The following is a 15165-nucleotide window of genomic DNA, read 5'->3' on the forward strand; positions in this document are numbered from 1 at the left end:
TTAATTTGTCTGGTACTATCAAAGTACTTTCAAAACTCACGGTTTTCCTATCATCATCAGCTGTAATTTGTGTTTAGTGCTAATGAACAAATGTTAGCATGCCAACATGCCAAACTAAGAAGTTAGTGAACATTTTACCCGCTAGCTGTGTCATCGTCAGCACGTTAACATGCTAGCACTAGCATTTAGCGCAAAGTACTGCCGAGCCTAAGTACAGCCTCACAGAGCTGCTAGCAGGGCTGTAGACTTTTCCTGTACTCCAACAAATTACATCTGCTGCAACAATCTCGTTAGGACAAAACCAGAATGAGATAAAAATAAACATTGTTTATGCAGACCTCAAAGATATTGAGAAATCTGGAAAACATGTAAAAACACCACTTGTCAAAAACCTCACTGTGAAAAGGTCACCTTAAGCACTTCTAACAACACTATCTTTAATTTTACCACATTTCAAAGACAAATAAGGGTAAGAAGTAAGTGATACCCAATAAAAGTGGCATTAAAGTGGCCAATAGGACTCTGAGGGTGGCCCTTGCCACCTCAGCCATCAACCTTTCCATTGTGAAACTACTGTAAATGGGAATATGTGTGGAATAAATTTTGAGAGCAATACTTCAGATGGTGGTGCTGTAGGTAAGAGTCACAAGTAAAAAATTTCAAAGGCCAAAACCCCATAAATGTTACAGAAATCTTAAAAGGCCCTGAAAACCTATTTTCTCAATAAACTTCTTACTAATGATGGTGTGGTCCCACATGAACACAAACATTCCACCAGTTAGAACAGTTTTAGTTTTTTTCACATGAATTTTCTGTATGTGTGTTTTATTTTCACTGGTTCCTTGGGATTAATTGGAAAAATTGGACGTCATGTATTTCCATGCATTGATCAGAGTTAAGCCACATGTGAATCAAAATGTGTCGACTGTTGCGGGTTTGTTTTCAGATGTTTCCATGCCGCTGTGTCATAAGAACTACAGGTGCAGTCTTGATGAATTAAAATGGTTCATGTTTTTTTTGCATTTTTTTTTATTGTTGCTTACTTGGTTACGAAAATTTAATGTTAAGCCTACAAACATTAATATTTGCCACTAATTAAAGCCTAAAAAACTACAACATGGTTGAATCAACTCCTCTCTGATACAGTCTCAAGAAAAGTAAACATGATCAGCTTTACAAAGGTAAACTTTATTGCCGGATGTTTGTATCGGTTTCCATAATATTGTACAGATGTTCATCTTATTGTGTCCACCCCTGTATTTTTTTTATTTCATAATGCAACAATTCATGCTTTTACAGCTATCCCATGAAACTCTATCTTCTTATGTTAAATTACACCCTCCTATAGAAATCCATGTTGTTAATACTTCTTGTATTCCTCTTGTATCCCCGAAGGTTTTAAAGGTAGAAAATCAACTGATGAGCAACTGTGTTCCTGACAATAGAGAGGGCAGAGTTAAGATTATATTTTGCGCATCATGTACAGTTTGCATTTCCATAATATTACGAGAACGTCATTTGCTCCATAAATGTCTGAGAACATTGTGTTAAAAGATATCACAGAAATCAGGAGTAGAGGATTAACATGAAAAACACTGTTAGTTAAAAATCACAGCATTTTTAAAGTTGCAAATAACCAATTATCCTGCTGTTATAGTCACTGTGTAACTACCTCAGTTCACCTTTCAGGAAGTTCATTTTTTTGAGAGATATGTTAGTTATATGAAGTCAATTTTGGCTTGTGAAAAGAAGATGACCAGAATCACTCCATCAGAAGTGTGCAATACTTGATTTGGAGAATTATTTCGGCTTTGGTGCAGTGTAGTAAAGTCATGATCACAATGCTTGAGTTGTTGGAGATAATTACCACCTTCTACACATCTACAAACATGAGGTGCTGACATGTAGATATACTGCAACAATGCCACAGTCTATTGCAGTAAAATGCATAGAGTCAACTTCCTCAGAAACAATTATACATCTGAGACAGATGTGAGATAATGCAAAAAACATTAGGAAAGTGTATTAATGTCAGTAAAGTGCACGTAACTGATATAAACAAAAGCATAAAACACAGGGACTATTCAGAGGAAACAAATGTCTGATTAAAACTGAGTGTGACAGACCCCTGTCATTGGCTCACTTTCAAACAGAAACCCTGCTATCATAATCTGCCTTTAAGGGCCAATTCCAAACTGTGACATCACTACAGTAACTTTCAATTAAAAAAAGAGAGAGCTTTTTCACTAGTTACTCTTCCTTTTTGGGTTCTGGTGCCACCAATGCAGAGCCCGCCTTGGCTGCAGCTTTGTTCTTCTCCCTGGCCTTCTCTTTTTTGTCCTGACTGTCAATCCTGGCATGCTCTTGCTTCACCAATTCTTCCAGCTCTGCCTGGAAAGAAGTGAAACCACAAGGTATTTAACAGGAGTGACGCATGGAGACAGAGATGACGGACTGGTAACATCCTGGTAACGCTTGAGAAAAACAGCTCGTGCTTTGTGTTTATTGAGAAGTCCCTCCACAGTGGGGGCTTGCAACCACAATATCACACAGGAAAATCATAAATAGACTACAATGATGTTTCAAAAGCACTCATCTTTTTTTTGTCTCTCCTGCAGCTGATGAGACTGTGTTAAACTTTGAATTTCCCTACGACGAAAACAGTGATAATAAATTGTGTTTGAATTGAGCAGTGGTTACATTGGCATAATTACCTCCAGACTGTATTGCTTATGGTATTAATTGCACGATAGCCCAAGGCTATTTTTCCTTAGAATTGTGTGTGATGTTTCGCAGTAAATAGGTAATAAGTAAGGTAGATAGCTTAAACAAGAAGTGCAACCTTAGATGAGCACAGGATCTACTGTATAAAGATGACTGTGTAACTTACCTTCCATCCCAGCAGGTCAGCTAGAGCCAAACAGCCTTCATCACATGTACTGATTTGAGCTACGTCTCTGTAGGGAAGAAAAAACGCCACTATTAGAACCTAGAAAGGCTCCACACCACTTCTTCATTTCCACTACTGATGCAAATATCAATATTACAACACTGAGTGTCAAACAATACAGATACAAATCCCATTTAAATTTTTTGTAACTTTTTGTCTTTAGCCTCTATTAAGCTGTTGATACAACAGTCATACGCACTTTGCTAAAGATAGCCGTTTTAAACTACGATGCATCATTGTTTTTACTATCTTCACCACTGCAGCCAAATAGGGTTCGCTGTGTGAGCCATGAAATGGTTGGATTCTAGCAGAATTTTATGCAAAACTTTATGCAGTTCAAATTTTCAGTCCATTTTACTATACTGTGCTGTTGCATTTTATTTGAACATCAAAGCCGTGAGTTGTAAAATTACTAGTGCTGCTAGTTACTAGTTACTATTAATAGCTAATTGCAGGTAGTTTGAACAGTTTCACCTTCCTAGTGGTTTAAAGGATTTTGCTAGCTGGACAGTTTGTCATTGGCCCCAAATTTTTAATGCCATGACGACTACTGTTTGCCTAACTACTGAGTAACTACATTAAGTGAAAAATAATAAAAAATGTGGTGTAGCACAAGGTCTCTCACTGAATCATCATTATGCATGTTGCTTTGGCACCCTCTGGTGGTGAAAACATAAACTGCATGATGTCAGTTTAAACTGATACACGGAAAATATCAATAATTATTCATAATTTTGGCCCAGTTTATTCATTTTTAAAAACGTATCTTCATCCTACTCTGTAAGTTGGACTGGCTCACCTTTGTTGGATTCATTCAGATCAGATCTGTTTTTACATGAGACACAAGTTGCGATAGGAGGTTGAAGCTAATATAGTAGAACAGCTGGAGAGGGGAAGTAGCCGCATCTCTGTATCACCTGTATGCCTTGTCTGAGTCGAAGTCCATCCCTCCACCAAAACCAAGCAAACCGAACAGAGGATCAGCCTGCACAGAGAATCCAAGAAACACATCAATGACAGAAAGAAGAATATAGATAAAGGCACAAAAGAGTTGATGGAGTGGAGGTAGCTCACCTGCCCTGCCTTCTCCATGTTAATGAGCAGTCTGGGACAACTTTTGGAAACCCTGAATAACAAAAAAACAACAATAATTTAGGCAAATATTTTGGCAATTAAGCTTAAGCTTTTTACCAGAGCAATCTACAATAAGTTCAAAAATATGGGAGTGGGCCCCTCGGCATCTTTCTCAGAGGACAGATCAACAAGACAGGACTCAGGCCTTAAATCTTTCATGCTGCAGGACAGTCTCACTGGCTGCTGGACAACAGTGTACTGCCAAATTATTATGGCAGCAGTGTCTGTGATCAGCATTATATTTCAGGAATAGGAAACTTGACCTGTTGTACCTGCTGACTAGACTTGCAAATGGTTGGACCTGCAGAGACGTCCCCATTACGATGAGAAGGTCACAGCGAGGAAAGTCCTAACAGGTATATAAACAGTGAAAAGAGTCTGTTTCTGCAGAGGTGTTACATGACACTCCTTCCAGACATGCCTACATACTATCAAACCACCAACATGAGCTCACCATCTTCATTGAAGTGAAGAACCGGACAGGCAGATTCTCTCCAAAGAAGACTATATCTGGGTGAAGAGAAGCAAGGGACACAGGTACAAAGAGATACTGAGTCATGTTTGTGAACTAAAAAGAGACAAAATGCTGTGCAGAAGGGTTGGCGGGTCTTTTAGGAAGAGGCATGAAAATTACAAATAAGAGAATGCTTATAGAACTAAAATGAACATAACAGAAATACAAAAAAAATCGAGAGACAAAGATCAACTGACCTGGCTTGACCAAACTGCTGCACTTGTCACATCTGGGAATGTCATCAGCAAAGATTTTTTCTACAAGGCAGAACAAGGAGTTCAAAGCCCCAAATGGCATGGAAAACAACTCCATAATCTTTGGCTCCTGTTCTTCCATGTAAAGACTAACAAAAGCAAAAGACACCTTTCATCCAGTCCAGGTTGTACTCCTTGCGGCAGCAGAAGCTTACACAGTGGGATGTGTAGAACGTTCCATGAGCTTCAATTAGATCTTCTCCTTCAAGCCCAGCCACTCGTTCCAGGGTGTCAATATTCTAATCAAACACACACATCAATGTCAGTACAGAAAAAGTTAACTCATTTATGTAAAGCTGAGTGTTTGTCCTACCTGTGTGTAGCAGCGTTTCAGGAGCCCCTTGTCCTTCACCATCTTAATGAAGTAGTGACAGATTGTCGGCTAAAGGCCAAGAAAAGTCAAACAGGAGAGAAAAAACACCTCTGAGGTAGTTCTTAGTTTTCTAAATAACAAGACAGTTGATCAGCAGATGATTGGCAGCAGGAGGGGTGTTGTACCTTGAACTGTCCTGGGTAAAGCTCCTTGGCCAAGGCAAAGAATGGCTCCGGATGTTTCTGAGATACAAGATGGCGAAAAATATTAAATTTTATTGTATTGACAGCGATGATGGAAAACGTAATACCTCAATTCTTGAAAAATAATCATTTTCATCAGATGACCATAAGAGGGTATAACGAGCAACTAGCCATAGTAGCCAAGTAACAACTTAAAACAGTCCTATTTTCTGGAAATACACTTGTGGGAAAAAAATTGGATTTCAAATGTCTTCACTTCGTATATAAACTTTGGATTAATCAAGGTATAAATAATGTTCAAGTGTTACTATTCAAATTTAAATCAAAATAGTTCAAAAACTACCAAGGACTTTTGAGGGACCTGAGACAGTTGTTATATACAGCACCATGCTTCAAACTTGCGCAAAGCAATCATTAACACACCTTAAAGTAATCTATCTGGAAGATGGCCTCTGGGTAAGGTAGGTTATATTTCTGCAGGTTTGCATAAAGGCCTGTTCCTGGTGAACGGAAGTCAGGGATTCCAGCCGCTGTGGAGAGAGATGTTACAAATATATATGATGGAGTTATATGTATGTATCTGTATGTATACATACATACACACTTCTATATCTATCTATCTATCTATCTATCTATCTATCTATCTATCTATCTATATATATATATATATATATATATATGTATATCTATATATGCACACACATATACATATATACACACACATATACATATATACATATACATATAGATATATATTGATATATATAGATATATATATGTAGATTTATAAATACTTTTGAATTTCATGAAATTAAAGCTGAGATACTCACATGTGGATATACCTGCTCCAACCATGCAGATGATGTTTTTACCTGAATGGATACAGAGCAATTTTCAACATAGATCAATAATAACTGCACTGCAGTAACAAACTTGTCAGCAGCAAATCAATCCACTATGGTCAGCCGTAATGGATGGCCTGAATGGAAGTAAAGACTCACATTTGCCACTCTTTATGTATTGCGCCACTCCCTCCAGAGTCAGCTCATCCAGAACTTTGTCTGCTGAGCCGAGGCCCAGAGTGCTGGAGAAGAGGTTACGAAGAAAGTCCACTGACAGGAACACAGAGAAGAATCAGACGAGGGTAAGCAACGGAATGGGTGATCATTAAATGTCCTCTTGTGTGGACAGACACCCATACTAAACCCAAGACAGAATCATCAGCATATGGCGCTTTGGCGTCCACATAACAGGGCAGGCAGCACGTGTTTAAACACAGGGGCATATTTTATGTTCATATGGCTCACTACAGCCACTATATTTGTAGAAAAAGGCAAAGACAACTGGCATGTATTAGTGCTGCTTGGTGTGCTACCTACCACCCAAAATTAAAGGTGGCCTAACAGGTAGGAAATCATTGCAACCATGCATTGAGGTTTGGCTGACAAGAAACGCCACATTATACTGTAGGATTTCGGGTTGTCTCTGAATACATGAAATAATACAAAGACAACATACAGCCGGAAAATAGTATTGTTTTATATTCTTACTGTCGTACCGGACAGCACTGCATGTTACAGATATGCCATGTTTGTGTTCACATACTCTCTGTGTCTCCTGCTGCCTCTTCCTCACTGCTGTCGTCGGATTGTTCCTACAAACGATAGACAATAGTGACATAACATATTCAGCAGCAGTGCACAGTTAACCCCGAGGATCTGCGTTATTAACACCTGCTGTGTGAGACGGTGACAGGTTGCGGCTTTTATTTTCATTTTACAAAGCTAAAAACCAGCTGTGGAACGATAACCCCGCCTCGGTTACGTGCTATCAGCTGAGGATAAACTGGTTTTCTTACCTCTGGTTCAGGTCTAACCTCCCCCTCTTCTTCTCTTTTAGGAAGTTCTACAGGAAACAAAATTAAATACCCCGTCAAACAAGTGCCTTAACGTGTAATTTTCTGTTTAAATGGCCATGGTAGCTACGAAGCTAGCTAAAATAGCGCAGTGGAGCGCCGACCCATTGTCAAAATTTGAAGTCAGTTTTCACATCAGACAACCATCCTACCTGATGCATCAGACATTTATCCGTCTGCTGAGACCCTTTAACCTCAAAGGTCCGAATGACAACCAATTTATATCCAATATTTAATAAAGCTGTGACAGGTATCCACTACGCAGCTAGCACTCAGTTGGCCCGTCTTGTTGTTGTCCGTCCAAAACACTGTCCGTGTTTGCTGTTAGCCGGTTCCCACGGCACTTGTTGTTCCTACCGCAGATCTAATTACGTGACGTTTTGTTAAAAATCACCTGAACTTCAGTATATTCGACAAAGCCACAATTAATAAACATACGTAAGATGAGAAATGTTAACGTTAATGTTAAAACAACTTAAAAGCAGGCAATTCCTGCTTATAAGCTGCTCATGTAAGGACATGTATTAACTTCATACCTGGCAACCAAGTCAGAAGTCAATGTATCTTTACGTACAAAAGTACCAGTGATTTCTTCATCCCCATTCACTATCTTCTCCCAGTCCACCTTTACTGCCTTCACTGTGGGGTCCAACACGGCTGCAGACACAAGGCTCACACTGGATTATGGGCTTTAGTTTCCTCACACAAGCTTGCACAGTGAAGATTAGAAATACATACAGCCACACTATGATGTGTGGCCCCATGGTCCTCATAGTCTTTTAAACATGCAATATGGACTCACAGGCAAAGGTTACAGTAATCATAATATTGAATGATTCAAGCTTTATTTAGTGAATTTACAATCATATTTACATCTCAACAACAAATAAAATCATTATTGTCCAAAAATGCAGACAAGGTGCAATTTGCATGAGACAGAGACATGCTGTTGCATGAATTTTGACTGCCATCATGAATGTGCAGAGTCTTGACAACGAACTGATTCTGGGGGAAAACAACACACTTGACCAAGCAGACTGTCGTAAAATACTATATGCCTCGGAAGCAAATGCCAATTAATGCAGCAACGTTGATGTAGTCCATTCTCGTTCCACACTTCCTGAATTTTTCTTTTCCCACATCTTTATAACTAATTGTATGTTTTCAATGTCCAATCAAATTTGAGTCTATACTTGGTTGAATCTGCCGTTGATGCCTAATGTCAGCTGTAGAGTTCAACCCTTTTTCTGTGATCAACCTAAACTGGCTTGGTCCGATACAGAAAATAAGCCTTGATAGCTGTATTGCCGCAAAAATCAGACATATCGCCGCTCCACTTCTTATGTCAGGTGATTACTCTGCACCTCAGAGGAGTCCCTTCTCTTTCTGCACTGTATCACTTGAGTCCTCTGATTCATGTCCCTGTCCATGTACTACCTCTGGCCTTGCATGTGCTCCTCCTTCTCCTCTCCTCTCTCCTGACTCAGGCTGTGGTCATAGCCAGTAGCAGTGATTTGGCACTGTGGTAACATTTCCTCCAGCAGGATGACGACCAACCCAGGACTCGAAATCCCAGGGAGGGATGACACATCCAGACGCCGCAGTCCCCTGCAGAACACATACAATAACACCAAAAAGAGGTATGTAACACAACAGAGGTGTTTTTTGTGAATAATAACTAGGTTATATTATGAGTGTTTGGATAATTACTTGAGATTCCTCAGGGCAGCCAGTCCACCTATGGTGATGCGTGGACAGTGAGAGATGTCCAGGTCCTCCAGAGAGTCCTGGAACATATGGAGTCTGGCCAGGAACCAGTCGTCCACTTCAGGACATCCTCGTAATGACAGAGTCCTCAAAGATCGCTGCCCCTCTGAGGCGAAGACAAATCAGATTAAAAACACTGGACTTACATGCTGAATATCGTTAAAATGGATTAACAGTACATGTGCTTGACAGAGCACAGTGTTTCCCCTATACGCGCCTACGAGCAGCATTACACCGCTGCTGAAATGACCTATGCTATCGTTCTTTTGTTTTTTTTTTTAACCAGCCGCAACAGCATGGCTGGTATTGTTTTCACCTTGAGTCTCATCGTGGCACAGTGTGGTCCTGGAGACACCTACTTTAGCGTGAACTACCACAAAGGCAGTTTTGAGTACTTTGGCAGGTGTTTAATGTCTGCCTGCCTGTCTGACTGTCTTCGGACAGATTTTGTCCCCACAATAGCGTCAAAACTGTGCAACATACACTCACAAAACTTTACAGCTGTGTAGCTGAGATCAAAATGAAGAGTTTGAAGATAGGGCTGACCCATGCTTACTGAGTACTCACGTAATAATGTAGTAGTGACTACTGAGTGCTCATGGGTCTGACATCAACATGTTGACAGGCGTCGCAGCTGTTGTGATCCCATCGCAAGATGGTCTCTAGTTTTCTGTTTTTTTTTCGAGAGGAGAGGAGAAGAGGAGAGAGGGCTCCTTCTTATCACTTTAGAAACTAACATTATATTTTTCTGTGCTGCGGACGTTTCAAATCCAGGTCAATTCACGAACCTCCGAGTAAAGCAAATAAATGAGAAACTTTGTGCTTTCCTGATAGTGACAGCACAACAATTATAACAACAAGCGCCGGGTAGATGAACAATGAAGGAAGCAATGCGGATCAGATTCAGGGTTATCATTTGTAGAAGGGAAAACAGTCCTTCAGCTTCACGAGTATTTCACAGTAACTTTAAAGCAAACACACTCATGTCCTGGGAATACACAGAGAAACACATATCTGTGAAATAAACATGTAGGTATTCCACATGCACCGAATGTTTTTTCTTCCTGGAGGCAGGCCTTGCTATGAGCGAGGACCACCGCGATGGGCGGAAGCTGTCGATATCAAAGACAACTGACAGATTCCCTCACAGAGGGGAGGGTGTGGGAAGATACATGGGTTGGAGGCACAGACCTTTTGGATTGTTGTGGTATATTTGTTATGTGATATTACTGTATATGGGTAGTTGTTGATATAATATATTTTTTGTACTGTATGTACTTAGGCATCCAGAAACCTTCTGGTGCCAGCTGATACAGAGAAAGCTCCCGGCAGGGTGCATTTTGTGAGCGCACAAAATGTTTATTTATTTTTTTCCCCAGCGCAAAAAAACAACAACAACCTAACAAACAAAAAAAACCACCTCCGCTGCTACAACTTGATCCTAGGGGAAACACTGGGGTAAGACAGAGAGGAAGGAAGAGGACGGCAGAAGAAAAGTGACTTAGAAAAGGGGGAAAAAAGAAGCACAAAAAGATGGAGCTCGGTACCCAGGTTCCCCAGTCCTGCATAGTTGATGACAGTGGAGCTCATGTCTACTTCCTCTAGGGGTGTGTCTTTGTGATTCAAGAAGTCCCAACTGAACTTGCCCCTCTGGTTAGCTCGAAACCAGTCTGGCTGACCTACATACCTGAGGACACAAGCACACAGTCACTTGAAAACTGGATCACAGCAGCACATTCAGGACATGACTATAACACTAACAATGTATATAAATAATTTACGTTATGTAAGTAACTGCAAGAAAAACATAAGTGGGTGGGTTCAGTATATTTTAACTCATTCAAAGAATTCAAATGCAAATATGAAGAGTCGGACAACCAGATGATCGTATACTCTCATTCAGTCTGTTGGGGCTTGAGTTCCCAAAAGTTAGAATGAAAAAAATAATGTATTATGCAGGAACCATTGCACTACACAGCTACACAGACTCTCTGAGCTCAGCTGCTGCTCTAAATCTTAGTGTGGATGCTTTGCCATATGAGATATTTCATTTCATCAAGTCCTGTATGAGTTTGTTCATATAACACTGGTCTGGTTTCAACATATCATGGATGTAAAAAACAATTTAGTGATTAATTAATTACTCTTTCAGCAGGAAATCAATAAACTATTTTAGTAACAGATTTATTGTTTAAGTAATTTTTAAGCACAAACTCAAAAAATGGCTTCCTATCACTGTAAATTCAATATTTTTGGGTTTTGAACTGTTGTTCAGACAAAACAAGACATGTGAAGCTGCCAGTCTGGGCTCTGGGAACGTTTGATGGGCATTTTTTTTTTTTTTTTTTTTTTTACAAATTTCAGACATTTTACAAATCAGTAATTAAGTGAAAAAATCATCTGCAGATTAATCGATAATGAAAATAATCATCACTTGCAGAACTATGTAAATAAAATGCTTGATCCCAGTCAATTTACATGAACTTCTTTCCTACAGAAAAACACACAAAGCAAATAAACAATGGGTTCAGACAGCAGTAGCTGTCTTATCATGATATTTGTAATACTTGTAATAAAATAAGTTCTGTGGTCACCTAATTCCATATTTCCCTGTACAGTCTGCAGACTGACATGAACAGTAATTAAAAAAGGAAGACAAATCTAACACAGAAAAACTGTAAAACTACAGTGTATATACACAAACAATGTTCAGGCCAGGGAAAAAGGTACTTACCTTAATCCTCCCTTCAGACTCAAGATATAATATGCTGCTGCTAGGTCTGGCCCATGGAACCTCTGAGTGTAGCTGTAGTAACTGTAAAAGACAGTAGGGAAAAGTCAGTGATGGTCAAATAGCCATAGTAACTTGACAAATTGCATCTTCAGAGCACTAAGCTTAAAGAACTGTATGCTTATTACAATAACCAATACTAATCCTCTCCGTCATATTACTTGCTACAGGCACATTCAGATCTTAAAATAAAAACAGATATATACATTTGTGGATCACTCAGTGGTAGTTGTGGTGACTTTTGGTTTGGGGAGGCTGATTCTTCATTGAGCTATAATGCAGAGAAAGGTGTGCATTTACCAGGGAGTTTACAATAGCTTTTAAGCAGACTCAGTCAATCGCACCTGAGAACTGCAGCTATTCATTTCCTTAACGCTGTTTCATTTGGAGTCTACCGAGCAGCAAGGCAACCAAAATGTCTCTTACGCATTCTTCTTCTGAATCCCCCTCCTCCTCAGCTGAGACCTCCAGCTCAGGAGCACCTCTACATCATAAAACCGCTGGGTGAGGAAGAGGAGGAGTCTCGTGTGCAGAGGAGGTGGCGACACCGAGCTGGAGCTCCATGGTCGCCTAGCAACAAGGAGGAGCGCTGGCCGCTGGCAACATCTGTGTAGAGACTGAACAGACAGACATAGACAGGAAACAGTCACTGCTGTCCTCCAGTTCTTGTCAGGTAAGGTCTAAACAGAGAATATAGGAAACGAAAGACACGAGATGTCTATAGAAAATATTCATGCGCTGATTTCAACAACGCTCTTAATGTCGGAACCCCTCGGTCTGCTCATTACACATCGTTACAGACGGAGGAGTAACGACCTTCAGGCAAAGCTACGGGCCCTGAAAGACTGCCTCTGATGTTATACCGTTGTTAAAAGGCCTGACAGTACTTGTGGGTAACTTATACATTTAGGCCACACTCAAAGTCACTGAAAGTCCCTAAGCCGTTTTATTAGGACGACGAATATAGCGTTATTCAGGTATATTTTAGCTAACATCAGCTACATTCAGCAAGTTATGTCAGTCCCTTACAGCCCTCTAACAAAATACTAACAACAGCATACGATTTCAGCCTATCACCAGCCTGTGCTCTGCCCTTCAAAGAGCGAGAAAAGTTTTAATTCAGCTCTTCATCAGTCCGGTAAGTGTAGTAATTAGTCGAAATTTGAAGGGTAACTTACCATCAAGCGGGCCGACATGATAGCGCAGTGCAACAGAGAGTCGTAAGGGCCAAACGTTGCGCCTCCGCTTTTTCTCTCTGGCGTTGTTCATCCTGTCTGCCGCAGGGTGGCGCCCAATGCACGTCCCTCACCCTGACCAGCTGAACCTAAACTGACCTGAGACACACACGGAGGAGTCGCAAACATGAAGACAAAATGGAAAAAGTGTGTCCATTACCAGAGGTGGAGCACAGAAATTCAGGCCCCCGCGGATAAGCAGCCTCAGTGGGACCCGTCCCCACGGTCACGCCTGAATCAAGTCTGGACAATGTATATGTAGTGGTTATTAGGGTAATCAGTAATAAAGTGTTTAGAGCGCATTTAGAATGTCTGAATAATCTTTTCCCACCACAAGGTAATTACTGTTTAAAGCTTTCACTATGAAGGTTTAGAACATCAGAGAATGTAACAGTTTTGTAGGCTTTATCATACCTGGTGCATGAGACAAAGGTTACATTACTCTGACCCCTACACGGAGAAAGGATAACTGTATTTCATGATAAAAGATAGATACATAAGACTTCATTGGAATCGTGGTCCTTTGCAAAAATAAGGTGATTTAGTGTTAAACAACCGCCGCCCCTGTCTGCTGCAACATAGTAGTAGAATTCAAATAAAATTTCTAGTCACAATCCAAATATATACAAAAGGGGTAGCCTCAGTATTAAAACTGACAACAAAGGTTTGGAACCTGCAAACACTTTCAAACTGACTGACTGGACTTAGTGCAGGGTTTCATGTTAAATAATACCTAAGTTATTACATTTTTCTGATGCTGCTGGAGTTCTGTTTTCCTTTTCTATTTTTGTAAACACTGTAGTAAAACTGATCAAAAACACTATAGTAAACTGATAATGTTTCAAAAGTTATTACTTGAGAAACATTGTACATTCCCAGCATTTTTAATTATATTGTATAATATTTATGATATACAATAAACCAGACTACTTGATGTTAGTGTCGCAAATCTCACTGTAGTGTAAACTGCTGCAACTGACTAATTGAAATGACTTTTAGTTGCCACTTTCGAGCTCAGCTTATCCGATATCCTCAGTAATATTAGCAGCTGATCATACATAACAATCTCAAACCATTCTGCTAGGAGATTTTGTTCACAGAATTTTCTCAACAGCTGCTGTGATTTTGTCTCTCCTGTCTTTTCTTTTCTCCTTTGGTAGCCAAAGAGGCAGCTTTTTTCTTTTGGCACTTTTTTTTAATGAAATGAAGCTTCCATAACTATTATAAGAAACTATTCCCCTCACTACTACTACAACCATGTCCACCACACACAAATAAGATTATTTAATTAATTATTATTCATTATTCCATTTTTCAATTCTGATCATAAAGAGCAATGGTGTTTGTGACCATAGTCTTCACAAGGTCCTTTATTAATACACTACATTAATTTTACCTTCTCCACAAGGAGGTCAGATGTAAGGAATGGTGTCTGTGAAGCTAATGGGAAAAAGAACCAACATACACTACAACACTATTAAACAAATTATTTCATCCTATTATGATGCAAAAATATCATGCACCAACTGAATCAGTTGTCTCAAGGTGGTAGCCTGCAGCATCCCTCTGCTGTTCATGTATGCTGTTTTACAATTCCAAGCCAATATTGCTTCTTTATTCAATTTTCCTCCAAGCACTCTCTGGAATTTTCTTTTTAGTACTCCCAGGATAGAAGACAGCTTGAAACACCACTCATCTGACAGACACTGAAGAACAAGCAAAGCAGCACAATACCCTGCTCTATCACTACTACATATACACACACATACGCAAACACACATGCGTAGACCTCCTCAAGCTCCCGCACTCACAGGGAGTATTGGTGTGACAGACAGCTCACACCTGCTGGTGCATATACGATGGCAAATGATATCATAGCTTGTGCTTCTACTGTGTGTTTGCAGAGGATTGGTTGAGAATAGAAGCAACAGTGGAAGGTGATGCCAACAGAGGGGTTTGGTATAGTAGTAATCAGGTATATACAGTGGTTTCAACTCTGAATGTGTTTCCAGTGACTAGTACATATACAATGCAACAGTGACTAACAAACAAACCCATGAAGATTTGTACATGTATCACATTTAAAAGG

At 39.9% G+C, this 15165-nt stretch overlaps 2 protein-coding genes across 2 annotated transcripts; both read right to left on the reverse strand.

Moving 5' to 3' along the window:
- Positions 1-1167: 1167 nt before the first annotated feature.
- Positions 1168-7621, reverse strand: sirt2 (sirtuin 2 (silent mating type information regulation 2, homolog) 2 (S. cerevisiae)). The gene is made up of 16 exons (XM_040131806.1): positions 7436-7621; positions 7227-7273; positions 6974-7022; positions 6370-6480; positions 6199-6240; positions 5792-5898; positions 5351-5407; positions 5166-5234; positions 4962-5091; positions 4796-4855; positions 4539-4594; positions 4357-4433; positions 4025-4076; positions 3868-3935; positions 2891-2957; positions 1168-2391 (listed from the first exon to the last, which is right to left on the reverse strand). The coding sequence occupies exons 1-16, from the start codon at positions 7449-7451 to the stop codon at positions 2251-2253; spliced, it is 1149 nt and encodes a 382-aa protein (XP_039987740.1). The 5' UTR covers positions 7452-7621; the 3' UTR covers positions 1168-2250.
- A 490-nt stretch (positions 7622-8111) lies between these two features.
- dmac2 (distal membrane arm assembly component 2) lies at positions 8112-13061 on the reverse strand. The gene is made up of 6 exons (XM_040131815.1): positions 13020-13061; positions 12268-12458; positions 11785-11865; positions 10598-10737; positions 8994-9156; positions 8112-8891 (listed from the first exon to the last, which is right to left on the reverse strand). Exons 1-6 carry the CDS (start codon positions 13035-13037, stop codon positions 8717-8719), a joined length of 768 nt encoding a protein of 255 aa, XP_039987749.1. The 5' UTR covers positions 13038-13061; the 3' UTR covers positions 8112-8716.
- Positions 13062-15165: the final 2104 nt, after the last annotated feature.

This window comes from Xiphias gladius, chromosome 7 (genome assembly GCF_016859285.1).
Source record: "Xiphias gladius isolate SHS-SW01 ecotype Sanya breed wild chromosome 7, ASM1685928v1, whole genome shotgun sequence".
Lineage (NCBI taxonomy): Eukaryota > Metazoa > Chordata > Actinopteri > Istiophoriformes > Xiphiidae > Xiphias > Xiphias gladius.

What these genes read in the sequence shown, in the direction of transcription:
- sirt2 (XM_040131806.1), bottom strand. An exon ending in ACATGGAGAAGGCAGGGCAG is followed by an intron (nt 3,936 to 4,024) that starts GTGAGCTACCTC and finishes TTCTCTGTGCAG; the next exon opens with GCTGATCCTCTGTTCGGTTT. An exon ending in GACTCAGACAAGGCATACAG is followed by an intron (nt 2,958 to 3,867) that starts GTGATACAGAGA and finishes TCTTCCCTACAG; the next exon opens with AGACGTAGCTCAAATCAGTA.
- dmac2 (XM_040131815.1), bottom strand. An exon ending in AGTCTGAAGGGAGGATTAAG is followed by an intron (nt 10,738 to 11,784) that starts GTAAGTACCTTT and finishes TTGTGTCCTCAG; the next exon opens with GTATGTAGGTCAGCCAGACT. An exon ending in GCTGCCCTGAGGAATCTCAA is followed by an intron (nt 8,892 to 8,993) that starts GTAATTATCCAA and finishes TGTGTTCTGCAG; the next exon opens with GGGACTGCGGCGTCTGGATG.